We start from the raw sequence: 20,485 nt of genomic DNA, 5'->3' as shown, positions 1-20,485 counted from the left end.
TTTGTGATTCAAAACATTTTCATTGTTCCTGCCATGCAAAACCTCTATTCTTTTAGAAAACACTCTGTAACAAAACCGCTTTTTTAACCCTAAATTTTAATGGAACAATGAGCACCACCGTCCTTTTTACATGGGAGTTCTTCCCCCCCTCCCCCCCCCCCCCCCCCCCCGCTCGGTACATTACTTTAGGCGACGATAAGCAGTTCATTTTTAATTTCAACTTAATGTGCTTCGTTTCCTTCGAGTTGGATACTTCGTTTAAAATTTACCTCTCGTCAATAATAATTACTGGTAAAGGTGCAAGGTTAAGTCTGCATACGAGTCAACTGGCCCCTCAGGCCGGAGCTTATCCCGGTTTCTGTAGCATGAAGCGACTAGGAGTATTTCTACTCCCCTGAATGGGATGTTAGACCATCGCAGGGTTACCCCAGTATTTAAGTTCGCCGGTACCAATTTATTCACCTGGGTGGAGAAGCACTGTGAGAGTTAAGTGTCTTGAACAAGAACAGAACACAATGACCCCGGCCAGGACCGCTCGATCTGGAGACGAGCGCACTTCCCACTATTTACTGACTGGGGTAAATTGAAAAACAAAGCTAACTATGTGGAAGAAAATGAAACCACATACAGTTGATGTTTTCATTAGATCTTAATCCGGCTTATACTATCACTCGTTGTCGAGTCTTAACACCCAAACAGACAATGAACAACACCATACTCATTCTTTGGCAATCACTAGGTATTTTATTTGTTCTTATTACACGAAAATATAAACAAGACCTAGGAAACGGACGTATCTCAATAAATACCCATGAAAACATATTTACAACCACGATTTGGAAGTACAAAAAATACTCAATAAAAAAATATACCATTTATGTCAACATCTTAAATACTATAATCAAATGTGTTGTTGATTTCTCTCTGTCAAGATTTATTGCTCGATTGTCTTGCACCAGGCCGCGTTATTTTAAGAGCGATGTCACATGACAGTACGTCATACAGTTTTAAACACTGATTGGCTAGTTGTTCGTGGGAAAATAACAGTCACATGATAAGCCATGTAACAAATGCCTTTCTACAAACGAAAATGTACGAACAAAACCCACAAAATAAATACCTTGTTAAATGGTTTGGGATTTAATATAGTGGCCGCTCGTTTGATCGAAAGTCTCTCTAAGCCTGACCCGTGAAAACATACTATACTTTCTTAAACCGAAAATCGTTCAATTAGATTTAATCATGATTGTTCAATTTCATCTCTTTTTCACTGGTGCTCAGGCTTTGTGGATAGAGAGACAAGTGCCTGCAGTTCAGCCGCACTGCAGCTATAATTTGCAACATAAATAATTCGCCAACGGTGTTTCGTCAATGTTATAGATATACGTCAAGGAATGGACTACTGGACAACGGATGCAAATCACGATGCGCAAAGATTAAAGAGATTGACATGTATGAAAATGTAGAATGGACCATTTCAGCTCTTCCCGTTATTCGAAACCAAAAGCTCGAAAATCATTCATTTGATTTATGATCTCAAGTTATTTTCATATGAACTCTGTTTCAAGTGAAAGGTTTACAATTAGCCTCAATTCCAAACTTACGTGAGAGGCAGCTCGGATTCAACTTTGTTATTTTAGCACAAGTAGAGGCCAATTTTTGACCATTCTGTCACGAACAAAAACAGAGAGTGGTTTCAGTTGTTAAATATCAGGATACTAGAAAGCCGATTTGTATTTCCTCTAATCATTATGTATAAGATTTCATTTCTTCAAATTTACGTTTAAGTCAGTCTTTGAAAAAAGATAGACACAGATTACTTCATTCGTTTACCAAGCCCTTCATCGTGTCTTATAAGCCTGACTACATGATTGCGCACAGTGAACTGGTAATCCTCTCCGTTCCTAACTTGTGTCTTCCGCTACCTTCGTCTTTATTTTTCTTACTCGCAGATCCTTTGGAGCCCTTCACCCCAGATTCCTTGGTACCTTTACCGGAGTCCGTACTGCTGGTATTTTTAGTCCCCAGAGAATCGTTTGAAGAAATCCGTGGAAGTTTGAAACCCGGCGACGATGATACCGAAGGGGACGGAGCCACTGCCCGGGAAGGCCGGATAATCCTGGAGTTCCGGGCGCTCCGCATGTCCTGGGTGGTCTTCCGCATAATCTCATCCACGGAGATGCTATCAGTGCCTAACTCGGCCGATTTTCTCGCTAGTTCTAACTGAGTTTCCAAGTGCTTCGTTCTCTGCTGAAGACGCTTGCTCTCGTTTTCAGAAACTTCCAACTGACAAACAAACAAAACATAGCCAGAGTTCACGTTTGAAACTAGGTAAATACGATAACCAGATTCATGATAGTCATATCCCTTGGGGGATATAGTCAGTCCAGTCACGAAAATCTCACACCATCCATTGTTACAAGCCTACCAGCCCTCGAGAACAAAAATAATGGGCAATCCAGCGGATAGCAATACAGCTACAGGCTGGCAAACGTTGCCAGTGATAACGTTAACAACAATTTACACAGGTAACTAAACTAGCTTGGTAAAACAAAACGACAAACAATGGCTCTTACCTTTTCTTTCAACTCTGAGAGTTCCTCGTCTTTACCCTCAATAGCTTTCTTTAACGTAAACAGTTCTTCTAGCAATTGACGATTCTGTGATTTGAGTTCCTCAATCCTCAAGTCCACTCCTTTACTAGCCACACTCGCTCGGCTCGAACTCCTAAAACAAAAACAAACAAAGAAGCAACAGCCTTACTAACAGCTCGCAGGGTATAATTAATTCATTATTCGTAGCATAAGTAATGCTCATGTATCAAACGAACGATTGGAACAGTCTGAATCATCAGAATACTAAAACATATTAGCGTTACTTAAGCCAACACTGGACATTCTCGTTGGAGGTGCTGTATACATGCAGGTAAACGAGGCAATCTTGCTATCTCCAGTCCTTTTCACTTGCCAGCCGACGTAAAAGCAGTTCAGCGTTTTTTTGTTGTTGTTGTTGTTGTTGTTTTTTTTTTGTTTTTTTTAAGGTTACAGTATACCTTCAGGGGTGTCTCGCGCGCAAGCGATGTAGCGCGTGCAGTTTAAGCTGTAGATACCTAAACCCCTATATCAAATTAAAGCTTATGGAGCTGGCTATCAAACTATACCAAGAATTTTGAAAGAAAATGAATTGTCGAATTTCTCACGACCACTAAATGCGAGCAGCCGAATCACCTTTCGAAAGCTACAAGTCAAAGCGAATTTCGTTTTTCGCCAATTTAATTTTTTCCTCGGTTTCAGGGCCCAAAGCGCTTAAAAACAGTGTCTGCGTTTTGGCGTATTCAATTGCAGTAAAAAGTTACAGAACATTTTCGAAATAGGATTTAAAAAATGTGGAGTGATCGTACAAAAATCGCTCTCGAAGAAAAAGTATTTCGAAATTAACAATTCCCAGACACGCTTTTGTAGTTTATATGTTAAACTAGCCACTGCCCAAATTTAAGAGCAATTGAACAAATTCCCTTTGAGTTATAACTCTTTAAAGTGTCTGCTTCAAGTGAAAAAATTTATTCGAGAAAACAGCGCTAAGAAAAATTTTCTGCTTCGCAAACAAACTCCGCCCACAAACGCCTTCAACTGGGTTCTCAGATAACTAAGCTAATCAGTGCAGGGAAAGTTTACTACCGTTAACCTCCTGGTGAAATTTACGCGCGAATCTCTAAAAAACTCTTGTGTTTCGCAATGCGCTCAAGGAACCGAAGGCAGAGAGATAATTTTTCTGTAGCTCGGTTTTTCTTGAAGCTGGTCTGGCAAAATGGGGAAGACTAAAAAGGATACGAACGCTAGAGTGGCTGAGCGAAGGAAACAAATGGTCTCAATGAGTCCGACGATTCGTCGATATCGGACTCATCAGAAGAGTCTCTGTCAGCATCCCTGTTATTGCTGTCAAGTTCCGAAATTTTTACAGAACCTTTCTTTTCTCTTACCACGAATATTTGCCCGCCTTATACGATAACTATAGCTTCATCCGCGTGGCGAACTTTCGCTTCTTCACTCATTGATGTATTTTCATTCGTTCTTCGCTGTTTTCGCTTTTTCGAACCGGTCCATGGTTTAAACGTGGTCTATGTTTACTTATAACTTAATAGAGACACGCCTGATACCAAAAATGCTGGGTAGTCAGAACAACAATGCTGATCAACTGAGTAGTCAATTCGTGACATCCATATAGGTAATTCCCGCGAAAATCGTCTCGGTTGATTGCATACGCGCTATAGGGCTGTCAATCAAGAGGTAAACTTTTACTTCCGGTGAAAACGTAAAACCGCCATTTCTCCGCCAGTATTTAGCCTTTTTCAAATTTTTTTTTTCAGAAATTAGAGATTATTCTTCGACCACTATTTTGACCCAAAAATCCAAATTTGAAGAAAAATTGCCGACCCGAAGGTATACTGTAACTTTAATATATATTGCGAAAAACAAGTTTTTACCTTGTTACAATTATCTGCAGGGCTCGAAAAATATTTGAATTCCACCTTGCCCGTTGGGCAATTAACTCTCAAATTTTGCTTGCCCGGGGCACTTCCCCGCTTGCCCAAGTTTTCAAACTCATTAATAATTCATGACCCCAAAATGGCAGTCAAACTACAGGCGTGTTTTAATGTACTAAACCCATCTTGACTGTAGTCCTCTTAGTGCTGATCACTTTCATGTTTACGCCATTATATTGCAATGCTTCCACAACTTTTAACTTCTTCATCCCGCTTTTAGGAAGTTGTACGGTTTGTAAGAATTAACATGGATGAACTCCCAAGTTGTTGTTGTTCGTTCGTGAACTTACTTGCTAGTTCCTGTATTACACGCTGGGTATCTTCGTTATTATACAGCCTTGAATCAATTTGTTCAATTCGTCGAAGATCGCGTTCGACTCTTTGAATGTTCACCTGCATCTTGTCTAGCTCCACGAAATCATTGTGAAGAGAGGCGCGAGAAATTTATAGCACGCAGAATTAACAACAAGTCGCCTTCCCACTTCACTGTTGACACGGGCACAGTGTCGAATTTGAAAAGCCGGCGAGAGCATATTTTTTCATTTGGGTGAATGAAAAATAGTTTCAGTCGAGGGAAAACATCTTCGTTTGAAAGAAACATTACCAGGTATTTTAAGTCATCTTCTAGGAACTCTGAAAGTATTTTGATGACTTAGTTATCCATTTCTTTTTAATAACATAATACTTTTCATTTTGCGCAGCGGCGCCTAAGTAAGTTATCACTAGCAAACTTGCATGTTTCGCCGAAAACAGAGATTTACCTGGATTTTAGCATCAAAAATGCTGGCTACGCCTTTGCAGTAGAAATATGCGACTTCTTTTCGCATACAATTTCTACAGCTTTAATATATCGTTGTTGAGTTAAGTTTTGTACAGAGAAACTGGAAAATGCTCGCAGAAAATTGCTAAAATTTAAAGAAATAAACACAGCGTTTTCGTGCCCAAGGCGGCTATTTTAATCCTGGAAGGAAATTTGATCGGGGCAGATTTTGATCACGTGCTAGGCAACCACTTGTGAGCCGTGAGCGCGCGTCACGCAATCAACAAAACAACGCTACAAATTGTAAATTTCGTCAAGCTTCATCTAAAAACTTGATTACCCTTGAGCCTAAAATTTACCTTTTCTTCTCAAAATCGTTATCAAAAATTTACTCGGCGAACGGCTTGCCTGCGTTCTTGCCCGTGGGGCAAGTAAGGAGAGGAAGTTACTTGCGCGAAGGGAAAATCTACTTGTCCCGGACGAACGGACGGGGTTTTTTTCGAGCCCTGTTATCTGTCTCTTATATTATTATAGGAGATCTAATTAATTGTTATGATAAATTTGCTAGTCAATATCTAAAAAACACTTTACTAACAAAAGTAGGGAGGTGAATAGCTTTGTTTTGCATCTTACAAGTGTAGATGTAGTATCTCATATACGAGGTTGTACAGTTAAATTTCCTTAATAATGTTTTATCATATGGGCCGGACATGATAACAGTTTTTCATCCATTGTTGGAGTAAAATTCGAATTATTAACAGCATTAAACCAATCTATGACATTTTTTACAAAGTTCTTAACGACTTCGCAATCAATAAAAGTGTGGTCAATTCACCGCAAGAGGCATTCGTCATTCGTTTTGATTCCGTATCGAAAAAGTTCGGAAACAAAATTAAAAGAATTTCAATTCAAACTTATTCATAGAATTGTAGTAACAGTTCAGCGGTTACTGCACAAAATAATTCACTTATTCCAAAACTACTAGCTTTACACTCTGTGCCATACCTGACTCTGAGGGGAGGGGTTGATACCGCCATGTCTTCCTCTGAGCTCTGATGCACAAGTTGATGTTTGTGGAGTAACTTTGCCTTCTTCGCCTCCAGTTCTTTTGCTAGAGTATCCAGTTCCTACGAGACGAAGTGATGAATTACTACTGAAGTTTTGTCTGCTATTTGAGCTTACCCATTCTAAAGAAGGAAAGCGACTAAAACATTCACAAAGATAAAGTGTAATCACATTGTGTAACCTATTTTTAGTTTAAAATGCCACCGGCAATTTAATAACAAAATCTAGGTCTTCGGCACAGCTGTAGTACTGGTATATTCTTGACGGATACACTTAAAAAACACAACATGGAGTCTTTAAACTATGGAAGCCGATAAGGAACAATCCCAAAATGTTCTTCAAATCCGAAAAATTATTTTCAATCGCAATTTTTTGGAAAATCTTTGCTGAACAGTTGGTAAAATCTGAAAAACTGTTGCGAATCTTAATAAAATTATTGGATCCACAAATAACTTTCTACAAATCAGAAAGTAGTTTCCAAATCCAGGAATCGTCGATCGACAAATCGAGAAAAACTATTTTTGAAATCGGAAAAAAATATTTTGTCACGTGTTACTTGCGCCAGCAGTCAGCCGGTGTCAGAGGTTTTCCCTGATATTTGCGATTCCAAAATGCGGAGGAACGCGGGAAAAGAGTTTAGGATCGTTTAGAATATAAAGTACAATTTGCAAACAAGTTTCGTATTTGTACAAAATTATTTGTGGATCCAATAAATTTATTAAGATTTGTAAGTCTCATCTAGAACTCGGATTTTTTTTCCGAGTGGATGTCATTTCTACGATTGCAATCGTGTTTTAGATTTGATAAATTGTTCAAAAATGATTTCCATAAAACATTGTGATTTAAAATATGTTTTCGGATTTCAAAACTATTTTGGGATTGTCCCTTATCGGCTTCCGTATTTAACACTTTGAAAAAGGAGGAATGAGATCGACAAGGGGGCGAAACCAGCAGCAGAATCTCCTATCTCCTTCATGTATCTTGTCTCTCAGTGTTTGGTTACTCCTTTTGGCTCCTCCCACAAGGACTATAGAATGCAATTTTAACAAATTCATTTCCGATTTGGACACCACCACCTGATCACCCTCCCTATGTAGTACACACCACAAATACAACAACACACAATGATAAAAGCAGCTACACCACTCAGACAGTTCATTTACATTTTGTAGAACATCTAAATCCTCCTCTTTGCCATTACACACAGCATGACGGCGGTTTAAGTATTCTTCATATTCACGAATCTGCATTAAAAAGAAAAAAAAAAGAAACACAGTATTAGCACTACTTTTGTGCTGAACTTCGGCCGGGGTTTCGGCTCTAGTCTGGTCCACTGTATAGTTCTTTGGCCAAAACACTTAACTCTCTCCGAAACCCTCTGGACCCAGGACCCAGGACCCAGGACCCAGGACCCAGGACCCAGGACCCAGGACCCAGGACCCAGTGGGTATCCCTAGGATGGGCTAGTATCTCATCTACACGTACGAAGAGTAGCGAAAGTCTTCGGCCTAGGGCAAACGTCGAATCTTAGTCGAATTTAATTCGCCAAACTTATTAATTTTGAAATAGGCGCATGAATGGTGCGACGTTTGCTGCAATTAAATTCGACTCAAATTAATTGGTTCGACTCTAGCATAGGTTCGACTTGCCAAGTCGGATAATGCGACAGTGGTTCGGCGTTTCAGCAAACGCCGCTCTAACCACGCGCTGAACTCAATTCATAAATCATGCAAATTACAAAATAATTGATTCAAATGTGACGGACTGAGCAAACGTCACAAAAATGCATACTCCTCCATCTGCCAAACGCTGTTCCCCCCCCCCCCCCCCCCCCAACTCCTGAAGAGCATGCGTTGTACAAAGACAATTTCGCGATCGGGAATGCATTCTCGCCCCCAGAGGCCGCGCTCCTTTTGATGCTGACCAAAAGGAGCGCGGCCTCTCGGGACGAGAATACCGGAAGAGAATGCCGAAAGTCATTGCTGACATCGCACAGCGTGATGGAAATGTGTTGTTCCTGTTACATTAACACTAAATATAAATGTTTGAGATGCAAATTGCCTACTTGCAATAAATGCTCAGTGTTTGAAGAAAAGGAGGACGTTGAGGGATACACAGCCGGTAAAAGCGTTGCATACTACGAGGCTTGTGACAGGGACCCAAAGAGAGCCGCGCCGGGTCTTCCGTTGTCTGAGGAGAAGAGTATCGGCATTTCGCTAGCAAGTCCTAGCAGTAAATAGTCGCGCATCGAGTGAATAGCACGGGGACACGTGCTTATTCCCGTGTTTTAATGAAGTGCAACTTGTTAAATAGGATCGACGCAGGTTCGACGTTTGCTACCACGTTGGAATAAAGTCGACTCTTTGTCGCAGCTATTTTTAATTTATTCGACGCGACTTGGATTCGACGTGTGCCCCAGGCCTAAGGCACTTGATGCTTCTGAAATCACAGGCGACCAACGCGTGCTGTAAGAGTTTGAATCAAGACGAATTTTTGAGGCAAAATATTCCTCTGAATTCGCAAATGTTCGAATCGACCGTTATTAACCGTGAAACAAAAATGGGCTACGGAAGGCGCCCAATTTAGGGTAAGCTTCCGAAACCGACTGTCGGTCAACTGCCGGCCGACAGGTTACCAACAGCTAGGTTTCGGGAGACTCGCAGTTGCCCAATTTTGTAACGGCAGGAAAGTCCTCTGAAGACGACGGAGTCGTAGCCGGAGTCATAATCAGAAGCGTTGAGTGATACAAACTAGTGAAAATCAGACCGACGGAGTCGGAAGAAGAACACCCATTCCGTTTATGACTCCGTCGCTTACGATCCAGTGAAAACTAGATTGTCGGAGTCGGAAGCAGAAGCGGAAAAATAAACCAATCACAATGATCCATTCTGGGCCTTGTGATTGGTTGGTTCTTCCGCTTCTGCTTCCGACTCCGACAATCTAGTTTCCACTGGATCATAAGCGACGGAGTCGTAAACGCAATCGGAAGAAATGGAAACGTTCTGATTCTTCCGACTCCGATTCCGTGGAGATTATCACTCTGCTTATGACTCCGATTTTCGATTTTCACTAGGTCATAAGCGCTCTTACGACTCCGACTCCGTCGCTAGTGAAAACCAGCCTTAAAGCAACAACAAACTGGCCTAATTAGCAAAACAAAACGAAAAATTGAGGGTATCGCCCTTTCCCGTGCACATACCTCTTTGTCTCGTTCTTTAACGTCTTGTGTTCGTTGGTTAAGGTCTTTTTCCATCTGAGATATTGCTGCCTGTTTAAAGTAAATAAGATTCTTACTTTCCCATAAAGGAGTCTATCTATTTATAGTAATCACTGTAGTAATAGTAAACCATGAAAGTGAAGAATGATCATCGCAGTTAATTTTCCAATTTAAGCAATTGGAAAGAAGAAGCCTGAAAAAAAATCAGAGCTTCAACGGGATTCGAACCCGTGACCTCCGCGATACCGGTGCGATGCTCTACCAACTGAGCTATGAAGCCACACATTGGGAGCGAGGTCAATTAATTGAGTTCATATCTTCCCGTGAGGAGTGAAATGATGTGAAGTTTATATGAAATAATTCATATATGAACTGCGGTTGTAGATGAAAGTGAAGAATGATCATCGCAGTTAATTTTCCAATTTAAGCAATTGGAAAGAAGAAGCCTGAAAAAAAATCAGAGCTTCAACGGGATTCGAACCCGTGACCTCCGCGATACCGGTGCGATGCTCTACCAACTGAGCTATGAAGCCACACATTGGGAGCGAGGTCAATTAATTGAGTTCATATCTTCCCGTGAGGAGTGAAATGATGTGAAGTTTATATGAAATAATTCATATATGAACTGCGGTTGTAGATGAAAGTGAAGAATGATCATCGCAGTTAATTTTCCAATTTACGGGAAGATATGAACTCAATTAATTGACCTCGCTCCCAATGTGTGGCTTCATAGCTCAGTTGGTAGAGCATCGCACCGGTATCGCGGAGGTCACGGGTTCGAATCCCGTTGAAGCTCTGATTTTTTTCAGGCTTCTTCTTTCCAATTGCTTAAATTGGAAAATTAACTGCGATGATCATTCTTCACTTTCATCTACAGCCGCAGTTCATATATGAATTATTTCATATAAACTTCACATCAATAGTAAACCATTCTACTGACCAACATGTATGTTCATGTATGAGCAGTTTCCAAACATTAATGGCAGCTAAAATCACTTTGTGTAGCATACTGGACAGGGTTTTTTTTAGCGCGAGGTGCAACAGATTTTCTTAATAAACAAACAACAAAGATAATTGGAACTAAAATTGACTACTGTGTACGTCTTGGACTTGTACAAATGACAACAGGGAAACAGCCGAAAGAAAGTTTCCCGAATTGCTCTTACACCATGTTGTTTACTGGATTGGATTGTACGAGCAGATTTATTCAATGTGAAGGTTTGAGAAAAAAAAAATTCAAGAAGATACTGTATACCGCAAAAGTGAGGCATGGAGACAAGAAACCCGTCCAAGATCAGTCTCCCGTCGGTAACGAGTTTCCCGCCCAAGTGTGTAGACAGCGTAAAACAAGAGCCGAAAGACCCGGATGCTATCGCAGACTATTTTCTGGTCGAATTTCGGGCGAAAACTACACCAGTCCAGTAAGACTGGAAGTAGGAATAAAACGAGGCACTTTGGAATAGCAAAATGGCGCGTAACTGCGTATACGAAGCTAAGGATGGAAAACTCATCAGATAGGTTACTCAACCACATGAATTTCTCGTCCTCTAATGTGATTTATTTTAAACATCTTGCTTTATAAAATGGCTGGCATACCTCATGTTCATAGTATCTTTGCCTTCTCTCCTCTAGCTTCTTTTCATTTCTAAATTCCTCAAGTTCCTCTTCAAACTTTCTCCTTATAAACAAAAGAATTACAATTCAGACAGTTTCTCGTGAGCTGCATTTCTATATGTACAGTGCATACTATGCAAGCGTACGGAGTATTTATTAGTAAATTTCCAACACACATTTTTCTAGTTGTGTTACAGACAAATGGTACTAAATGGTCTTTTTGTTTCGCATCATGTCCATGGAATTACATCAGTAAAACTAAAAGATTATTTCGCGTCAAAAGAAAAGAACGTGTCCAAAATACAAAACAATGTGTTCACGGTTCAAACGTTGTAAAGCATGCATTTGATCATGTAATTGGCTTTGACAACTGCTACGATCATTGACTAAGGAAACAATCGCACCAGAAATACATGAGAATAATGGCACACGGTCAAAACTGTTGAGGCTGACAACAACTCACGCCCACTCCCGAGACAATACAACATTCTTTTAAACAAACATTAACTTTAGCACTGTTAGCATTCCTTCGAACATCCTTTTTACATGAATTTTTAATTCATGCGAATTACTCTCGATGTTCCAATTTTTAAAGTTTCATTTTATCCCAAATTTTTACAACAACAACAGTTTATTTCTACTACTGTAAACAACTAAAAGAATTTACGAGATTATAATTATAAATAACTAAATAAACATCCAATAAATTATCCATCCAAGACAGTAGACCAGCTGTCAAAAGCTCATATTTCTAATTTTTTTTTCTTTTTTTACCAGAGAACGCTTCATTAAATTTTATTATTTTGATCTTATTCATAGCATTTGCCGGGTGATGCAGCAGCAATGTTTTTTCTTACTTCTGTTCCTCTCTTCTTCTATCAATATTCTCCATTTCAGTGATGTAATGTCTTTTCCTGTCCTCTAACTCCTTTTGCAATTTGTCCATCTACAACAATAATATGTTATTGGCAGAACATTATCAGCAATTAAGCTTGTCACATAAATGCAGCCAGCAGGCAGGCACTGGCAGACCAACAAACAATGTAACCCCTTCACTAATACATGTGGCACCAACAATACAGAGCCATGAGAGAGGCAAGCAACACGCATGCAGGCACAGATCCATACCAGTTTCAAAATTTTTGCAGCAATCAGTCAGATTTTTCAGAATGAGTCGGAAACCCAGGAAGGGAGACTTATAAAGGGAGTTAAAATCCAAAACAATTCCTGGGGGAGCATGCTGCCCCACCCCCTGAATGCCTCCAGAAGCTTGCTCCTTTGGTGCCCATTGTTTCGGAAATCAGTCACCATTTGCACCTAACATGTCTGTAGGGCTTGAGCTAAATTCACTCCATCTTCACAAAATTGACCACTGCTCCCAAAAACAGGAAAATCCTGCAGATTTGGTGGCCTACATGAATACCCAAGGAGGAGCTTTGGAGACAAGCAAGGTAGCATCCAGTAGAGCAGGAGATAACACAAAGAGCTTGGGGTTGGATTGGCCACACACTAAGGAGACCAGATGGATACATAGCCAAGAGGGCCATGGAGTGGAACCCACAGGGGAAGTGAAATAGAGGGAGACCCCAGCACAGCTGGAGATGCACAAGAATGGCAGAGTTGAAAGAAAAAACCAGCTCATGTGGCAGGAAGTGAAACACACTGCTAAAAATAGGGTCAGGTGGTGGGCACTAGAAAACAATGACCTATGTTCCAACAGGAACGAAGAGGATTGAGTGAGAGAGTGCTCTCAAAAGAAACACCTTACAGTAATTGTTTTCCGCGGGACCAGGCGTTAAGTGACTTGTTATATAAAATACATTTAATTTAGAAAACATAAAGGTAGTGTCCGTGAAAATATCGGTCATCAATTGAAACATTCATGAGTAACAGTACACTGTTGCTGTCTTTTATCATGGCCCAGTCAGAGACTTCAGGTGAGAAAGAGTTTCATTGATAGATGTCATGTGACGTCAAAGGTAAAAAAGTCTGCATACGAGCCAAGTGGCCCATCACAGCAGAGCTTATCCCGGTTTCTGACTAGCATGAAGTGACTAGGAGTATTTCTATTCCCCCCTGGATGGGATGCCAGTCCATCGCAGGGTTACCCCCGCCATTAAGTTCGCTGCTACCCGTTTATAAATTTGGGTGGAGAGAGGCACTGTGAGAGTAAAGTGTCTTGCCCAAGAACACAACACAATGTCCCCAGCCAGGGCTCAAGCCCGGACCACTTCATCCAGAGACGAGCACACTAACCATGAGGCCACAGCCCCTCCCCTCAAAGCAAACAATAAAAAGTGCATGTTGTTGGGGGAAAGAACCCTTATCTACATGTATTAAACCCCAGAATAGAGAGAATACATCACGTGGGTCAAATGCTGAATTTCATACCTCTTGTTTTGTGTCTTCTCTTGTTTTCTTCAGCTTGGAGCTTAAATTGGACATTTCATTCTCAACTGTATCTTCTTTGGCTCTTAGAGATGACTCCAAGTGAAGAACCTAAATACAGTTATTTTTAAAACAGTCATCAAATGGTACATATACAGTATTTGACAGTTATTACAGTAAATTATAGTGCTGCAACGATACACTGATGCACCAGTGAATTGCGATATTTTTTGTCACAATATGAATATTGATATCACGACAAGATATCGCGATATTATGATATTGTGTTTTTTCATGAATAAAAAATTCAACATTCAGAAATGACTGTCTACATGTATTACGAGACCTTGCCCAAGTCCAAGCCCTTTCAAAGCTTATGCTATTTATTAAACAAAGGGACCTGGGAAAAGGAAAAGAAGTTCCATCTTTGCTTTGTACTTCTGGTCACGTATCTTTCAAGATGGCGGCACAGAGGCATATGCAGTTCCAATTACTTGTCAGCTGACACAGTCTTGTGTGCCCACGGACAAAACGCATGGTCACAGCTCTTCTTCACCTGTCAGTTGTATGTAATGATATACTGTATTGTGTATCGTATCATGGCACTTGTATCGAGATATGTATTGTATGGTGAGAAATTGTATCATTGTAGCCCTAGTAAACTAACCACAACTCTGCAGTACAGAAGTAAATCTATCACTGGGGAGGGGTCTAGTAAGTCTTGACCCACCTCCCTCCCCCAAATCTAAAGAAGAATATTCTAAATTTGTTCCCCATACAAATGGAATTCATAGTTATCGTATCTATTGTGTGCAAGGCTGCCCCCAACCTTGCCCACCCTCACCCACCAGTGAACATCATGGAATCTGCCTCTGAACCCTCAATCAAATTCTCACTTATAGTATGTACATTATAGGAAATGTAAGACAAACAGTAAAAAAGCATCATACTGTATTTGTTCCACAAAATACAACATACCATACTTACCTGTGTTCTAAGGTCTAGCAATCTTTTTTCCTCATATAATTTTCCATTCTGTACTTCCTGATGATCCATTGGTCCATTTACTATAAGCTTTTCAACAACTTCATCAGAGATGCCATTTACAGACTCTGTAGTTCCATTTAATTTCTTTGAATTTATGCCAATGTTTGAGTCACTTGAATTGTTATTAACTTCTAAAGGAGGAGTGCTCTTATCAACTAAATATCCAAATTTGTCCACTCTAGAATCATCTTCACTGGACTCCCGATCAGTGTGGTCTGAATAGTCTTCTTCATCTTCCTCGTCTTCTTCAGAGTCCTCATCGTCCTCATCATCATCATCATCATCATCCTCATCATTCTCATACATACTGTTATCATTAAATTTGTAATCCACAAAATTAACATTGCTCATAAGGTCACAAGAAATGTCGTCATCTGATCCCTGAGCATAACTGTAAAAGTGTTCTTTATTTCTTTCCATGTTAAAACGAACTTGCTTCTTGGCTGGTGCATTCTATTTAACAAAGTAGAGTGTGACAATTACTATCTGAAGTCCCACTACTACTTTAAAAAAATTCCAAAAATGAGTAACTACACTGTACTGAGCCAGTGAGAAACAAAATTTCAGGACAATATCATAAGAAGATACCAAGGTTCTGAAATATGGTGGCTTCATAATCTAAGAAAACAGAAATCCAGTGGCTACATGTACAGTACACACTGTACTTTTAATTATCAGTGTTATAGTACTCCAAGATTTTTTTCATCATTTTCATCATTTCTTTCATCTTTTCCATACAAAATTGTTCAGTTTAACATTTGGAACTTGAAGGTACATTGTATGCATATACATGTATATACACATATGTACATACATGTACATGTTACCAGTAGTATTTTACCTGCTGTCATTTAAGAAATATATAATATTTTCTCCATTTCGGTCAAGCTATAAAAAAACAGTGGAAGTTTGGGAGAACTACATGTACCGTAGAAATGTTGTCGGAACGTGATCATGAACTGTAGGTGAACGTTCCAACAGCTTTTTCAAGTTCTCCCAAACTTCCATACAAGTTTTAAAACTCAATAGAAACAGACAGAAAATGTTTCAACCATGTATATTTTGAGAGCATCAGAAAAGGAAGTCACTCATTTGTTACAAAAATGAAACTCTTTCTTCTTAAAAGGCCATACAGTAGTATCAACATCTCATGCTAACCATGTATTAAGTGTTGCAGCAAAACCCCATTAATAAGGTCACCAACAGACCATGAAAACTTGGCCCTATTAACAGGACCTCCAAGGGCAGATTTTGTCCAAAATATTTTTTCATGCCAAGTTCAAGGCTACAACATGATTGTACTTTATCTCATAGCCAATTGATGAGCTTGCGAAAGGTGCCTGAGATATGAGCCTCGAGCAGAACATACAGGTATCCATGGCATCCCTGAGAGTGGCAACCACCAGGCACCGTCACACTGACAGATAATTACCATCCCAAATACTTACCATCACCAGCAAAAAGGAGGGAGGTGTCAGAGCAAAAGCACGCTACAGGCACGAATGGCACTCAAGAAAAACTGCACGTTCTCAGCTGACAACCAAAACACATGTTAATCCCTGCAAAACCACTGTGAGACCCCACGGAGCATGGTCACCTTGTGAGGCAGCATTGGCTTGACTCACACTTTGCCTAAACTACATTTAGCCACAATTTAAAAAAAGAAACTTACAAAATGAAAAACGTGCAAACTATTACCTTTTTAAAGCCATTTTTTGAGCTCTGAATTTTGTCTGCCTCTTCCAACAATGTGTCCACATTTGAATCTGATGAACACTGCAAAAACATAAACAAGCAATATAAGAAACAAGATACCAAAGCAGAGTAAATGTTTTCACTGTAGTAATCACAAGCTTATGATGCTGTCACAGTGTTTTTAACAAGTGATTATGATGAGAATTTGTTTTCTTCTCTAGTATTGTCAGCTGCCTTACTCTCAGGCAACTAAATTAATAAGGACATGAAACACACTACTCACAGACAAAGTGGAGTGATGCCATGAAACAAAGACTGAAATCATTTTCCAGAAGGAGCATATAGAAACAAAGAAAGTACAAACTTTCATCAACAAGTGTCTGAGGAGAATTCTGAGAGTGTATTGGCCTGAGGTGATTACCAACAGAGGTGATTACCAACAGAGATTTATGTATCGAGTTAAGAACGGGTCAAGAGCCTATCAACACCACCATTAACAGAAGACATCGCAAATGGATTGGGCATACACTAAGGTGTGATGAGGGGGACCTAGCGTGCCTCTCAGTGGATTGGAACCCACAAGGCACAAAGGAACGTGGAGACCTAGAATTGTGTGGTGCACAAGCATCCAATAATCTTGGAGTACTATAACACTGAGTGGGAGGTGCAGTGGCCTCATGGTTAGTGCGCCCGTCTCCGGATCGAGCGGTCCAGGTTCGAGCCCTGGCTGGGGACATTGTGTTGTGTTCTTGGGCTAGACACTTTACTCTCACAGTGCCTCTCTCCACCCAGGTGTATAAATGGGTACTGGCGAACTTAATGCTGGGGGTAACCCTGCGATGGACTAGCATCCCATCCAGGGGGGAGTAGAAATACTCCTAGTCGCTTCATGCTACAGAAACCGAGATAAGCTCCGGCCTGATGGGCCACTTGGCTCGCATGCAGACTTTACTTTACTTTTTACTATAACACTGATAATTAAAAGACCTGATGGAAACAATGAATTGGTGCAAGACCAAAAGGGCGGCTGAGGAGCAACGGTAATAGAAGGCAATAGTGGTTTCCCTATAGGGGTATTTCCCCCATGGGACAAAGAGGATTCCATGAAGATGATGATGAGAACTTTGTACCAGTGTTGACTGGCACATGAATGCAAACTGGAACTCATGCATACACGCAATGAAAAGCACAAACCTCTGATGATGAACGATGCTGCCGTCCAAGAAATTCAAAGTCGCCATTTAGGAGTGGTTTGTGATTTAGGATTATTGGATCTTTCACCATTGTACGAGACACTTTATCATGAACCTTAAAGAAGCAACAAACAATTTATGTAGCTTAACTCACAACACACAGAGGTAATTAAGGGGTTCTTATAAAACAATACTCAATGACCTTTCATGTATCACTTCAAGTGCTACAACTTTTGACTGTAAACAGGCATCACTCATTGGAAGGAATTCCCAGCACTACAGCTTTTGACTGTGCTAAGATTGTCATAGTTTAATTGATAAAAATTTTCTTCAGATGAAAAGATCAGGTTGGGAAGTGTGCATCTAAACTTTGTCATAGGGTCAGCCCTAGGAAAAAGTTCTAAATACCTATAAGCCAACAAGTATAACAGCGTCTTAAAACACAAAATGGCAAAATGATTAAATGGCCTAAATACATGTAGCACTCAGCTTAGCCTAAACATCACTGACTTTAGCTGTCAATAATAATATTGTTATTTTAACACTTTCAGACACCCACATCCCACATTGACTCTTGCTCGTAGTGCGATTTGCCATTTTGCCATTTCGTGTTTTAACTGCACCCCAAGTATAAAGAGATTTAAAACGGATTCTGCCCAAAGTTTGAGCAATAAGTACAAAAATTATTTATTAAAAATCTTCTCGTAGCATGGTAACATTTGGAATACTATTTGAAACAACTCAATTTAGTTCATTTCTCTAAGTGACCCTGTGATTAAATCCTCAAGCATTCTCAAGTCAGTTTATGTCAAACCTCATAAGAATGCTTTTTAACACACGCTTTAAAAAGCATGTGTTATTGTGTTTTTAGCTGATACAAACATCTGTTTCAATTGAAATATGGATAACTTCAAGCTTGAGAGCTAAAGTCTAACTAAGTTCTTCTTAACTGTATTCAAAATATTACCATGCCGTGAGATTTTTTCTAATTAAAATTTTATTTGAGTTCCTCGAAAAAAGCCCTCAGCTTTTCAAGCCAGCAAAAAGCTGGAAAATAAATGTACCAATTCACTACTACTCCATGGAAACATTAACCTCTTGAATTACACTCCTGCACAGACTTTTTTAAGAGCTGAGTTAGAGACTAAATATAGAATCTTGAAATTCATGAACCAAAACAAACCTGCTATTTGCTCTTTTTGTTTTAGTTTTGGTATAAACTCCTCTGTAGAAATCTATTGGCTGTGATCTGTCTCACTGACGGTGTTGCATCGGGGGCTTCATCACTTTTTAATATCGATAATTCAAAGTCAAAAAAGTACTGGGCTATTATAAATTTCCAAAATTTCATGTCTGTACACAGAAAAAAATTGGAACATTGGATTTCGAGTTTCATGAAACAATCAATGTCCTTATCTAAATTTCTGGAGCTTTAAATACACTTAAGTAAAAACCAATATTTTTTCATTTTAGCGTCGTAAAACAATTGTGTTGAAAAATTAACATGACAAAACTCTTCACTCATGTACTTAACTACAGTGCATAACAGAGAAGTGGATTTCGTCGCTATTATAGTTAATTTCGTTCTATAGAACCGTGTAAAATACATGTTTTGCCGCGCAATGTAACAAGAAAAGTCATACACTCAAACAGCTGTCAAATACGATGTAATCTCAACTATCAGACAAAATTATCAAGAACAATGTTTACCGCGTCAACAACAAAATATTACACCACTTTTAGTTTCATTAACAAGAAAACTAAAAGGATCTGGACGCTTACAATGTATTCTGTTTTTCATTACCTCTTCCTCATCAAAAAGCGATTTCGATCTCGCACTATTGAGCACTGCCCGTTCTCTTGCAAGTTTACAACCATCGAAAGAGCAAACAAGAATTAATCCTTTGTACAACACACCGAAGAGCGACAATATATAAGCTTGTCCTCGCAAGAATTTAGCATCTGTTCACCTTTCTTTTGATCGAGGAGGACCTCTGCCACGACCGGTTTTCATACAAAGGACGAAACCAGGCGAAAATAGTTTAATAAAGTAAGTTTACGATTCTTAAAAACACAATCATAGCGCTACAAAAACGAGTTTTTGAATCGAAGCCGGACAACCGATCGCAATTTTCGATTCTCGATCGACGTGGTGCGATGAGCCGGAAACAAGGAAATTATAATCAAATACTTTGACACCTAAACACCATCTTAAAGCCAAAAAATCGGGTTTCTTTGTCATTTTCGGAAGGAACAGTCAAACTTACTACGGTAAAATCATGGCGACCAAGGTGAAAGGCCATCGCATACCATGGTTGCCCCTCATGTATCATTGCGAAGAACTTCGCTCAGATGGCGTTGGCGTGACTACAAAAATTCAACAGCATACCTGAATATAGTCTGCTTTCCTTTCCCTTAAAAGTTCGGTCATTTCGACCATATTGAGCGCAAATCTGACTAACCCATTTCTGCTACACACAAACTACCCCGCTCGTTCGCAAAGTGATCTTACACGAAGTACTGGAACGTCGGTTATGACTGTTCACCATGGAAACGACATTGACATTTGACAGGTCAATGGGACTGCAAGTACATTTCGCAGGCATCTCGCGGGCGGCTGTCGGCCAGTTTTATTCTTTTTTTCGGAGAGTCTAGTCTACAGCTCGTCCTAAAAAAGAAAAACAGACAAACAAAACCCGCAAAAGTCCATCATAGCACAGAATTCCTAAATAGGAAAAAAGAAAAGCGCGCAAGGTCTTTCGTGGAACTGCCTCGTACCCAGGCTGGGCGCGCTTGGGAATATCACGCGCAACCGTCATCCCAGCGACAGATTTGGTGAGCACAGACGCGCAATCGAGAAAGCCATCACACACCAACACATTGATCAACCCACCGCCGTTTCAGATCACTTTACCCTTCTTGCCCATTCTATGGACAACATAGAACTCGTTCCTCTAGAACTC

At 40.0% G+C, this 20,485-nt stretch overlaps 1 protein-coding gene across 2 annotated transcripts; it reads right to left on the bottom strand.

Moving 5' to 3' along the window:
- Nucleotides 1–721: 721 nt before the first annotated feature.
- Nucleotides 722–20,075, bottom strand: LOC110042427 (uncharacterized). Of its 2 annotated transcripts, none has more exons than XM_089291636.1 (12): nucleotides 19,912–20,075; nucleotides 17,524–17,637; nucleotides 16,333–16,410; nucleotides 14,575–15,087; nucleotides 13,591–13,698; nucleotides 12,057–12,145; nucleotides 11,182–11,263; nucleotides 9,568–9,636; nucleotides 7,532–7,612; nucleotides 6,309–6,430; nucleotides 2,577–2,727; nucleotides 722–2,286 (listed from the first exon to the last, which is right to left on the bottom strand). In XM_089291636.1, exons 1-12 carry the CDS (start codon nucleotides 19,960–19,962, stop codon nucleotides 1,864–1,866), a joined length of 1,881 nt encoding a protein of 626 aa, XP_089147762.1. In that variant the 5' UTR covers nucleotides 19,963–20,075; the 3' UTR covers nucleotides 722–1,863. The 2 variants fall into 2 exon arrangements, with proteins under 2 accessions (XP_089147762.1, XP_089147761.1); XM_089291635.1 differs by lacking the exon at nucleotides 19,912–20,075 and adding an exon at nucleotides 19,790–19,840.
- Nucleotides 20,076–20,485: the final 410 nt, after the last annotated feature.

Source organism: Orbicella faveolata, unplaced genomic scaffold (assembly GCF_042242905.1).
Source record: "Orbicella faveolata isolate gen_17 unplaced genomic scaffold, um_ofav_v1 contig_24, whole genome shotgun sequence".
NCBI lineage: Eukaryota > Metazoa > Cnidaria > Anthozoa > Scleractinia > Merulinidae > Orbicella > Orbicella faveolata.
The sequence above is the reverse complement of the archived record's forward strand: the minus strand, read 5'-3'. Positions and strand labels throughout refer to the sequence as shown.

Bases quoted from the DNA above. Each gene is read 5' to 3' on its own strand.
- LOC110042427 (XM_089291636.1), bottom strand. From the start codon at position 19,962: ATGGTCGAAATGACCGAACTTTTAAGGGAAAGGAAAGCAGACTATATT. The intron at 16,411-17,523 runs GTTTGTGCTTTT...ATGTTTTTGCAG, and splicing joins AGCATCGTTCATCATCAGAG to TGTTCATCAGATTCAAATGT. The intron at 12,146-13,590 runs GTATGAAATTCA...TTATTGTTGTAG, and splicing joins GAGAAGACACAAAACAAGAG to ATGGACAAATTGCAAAAGGA.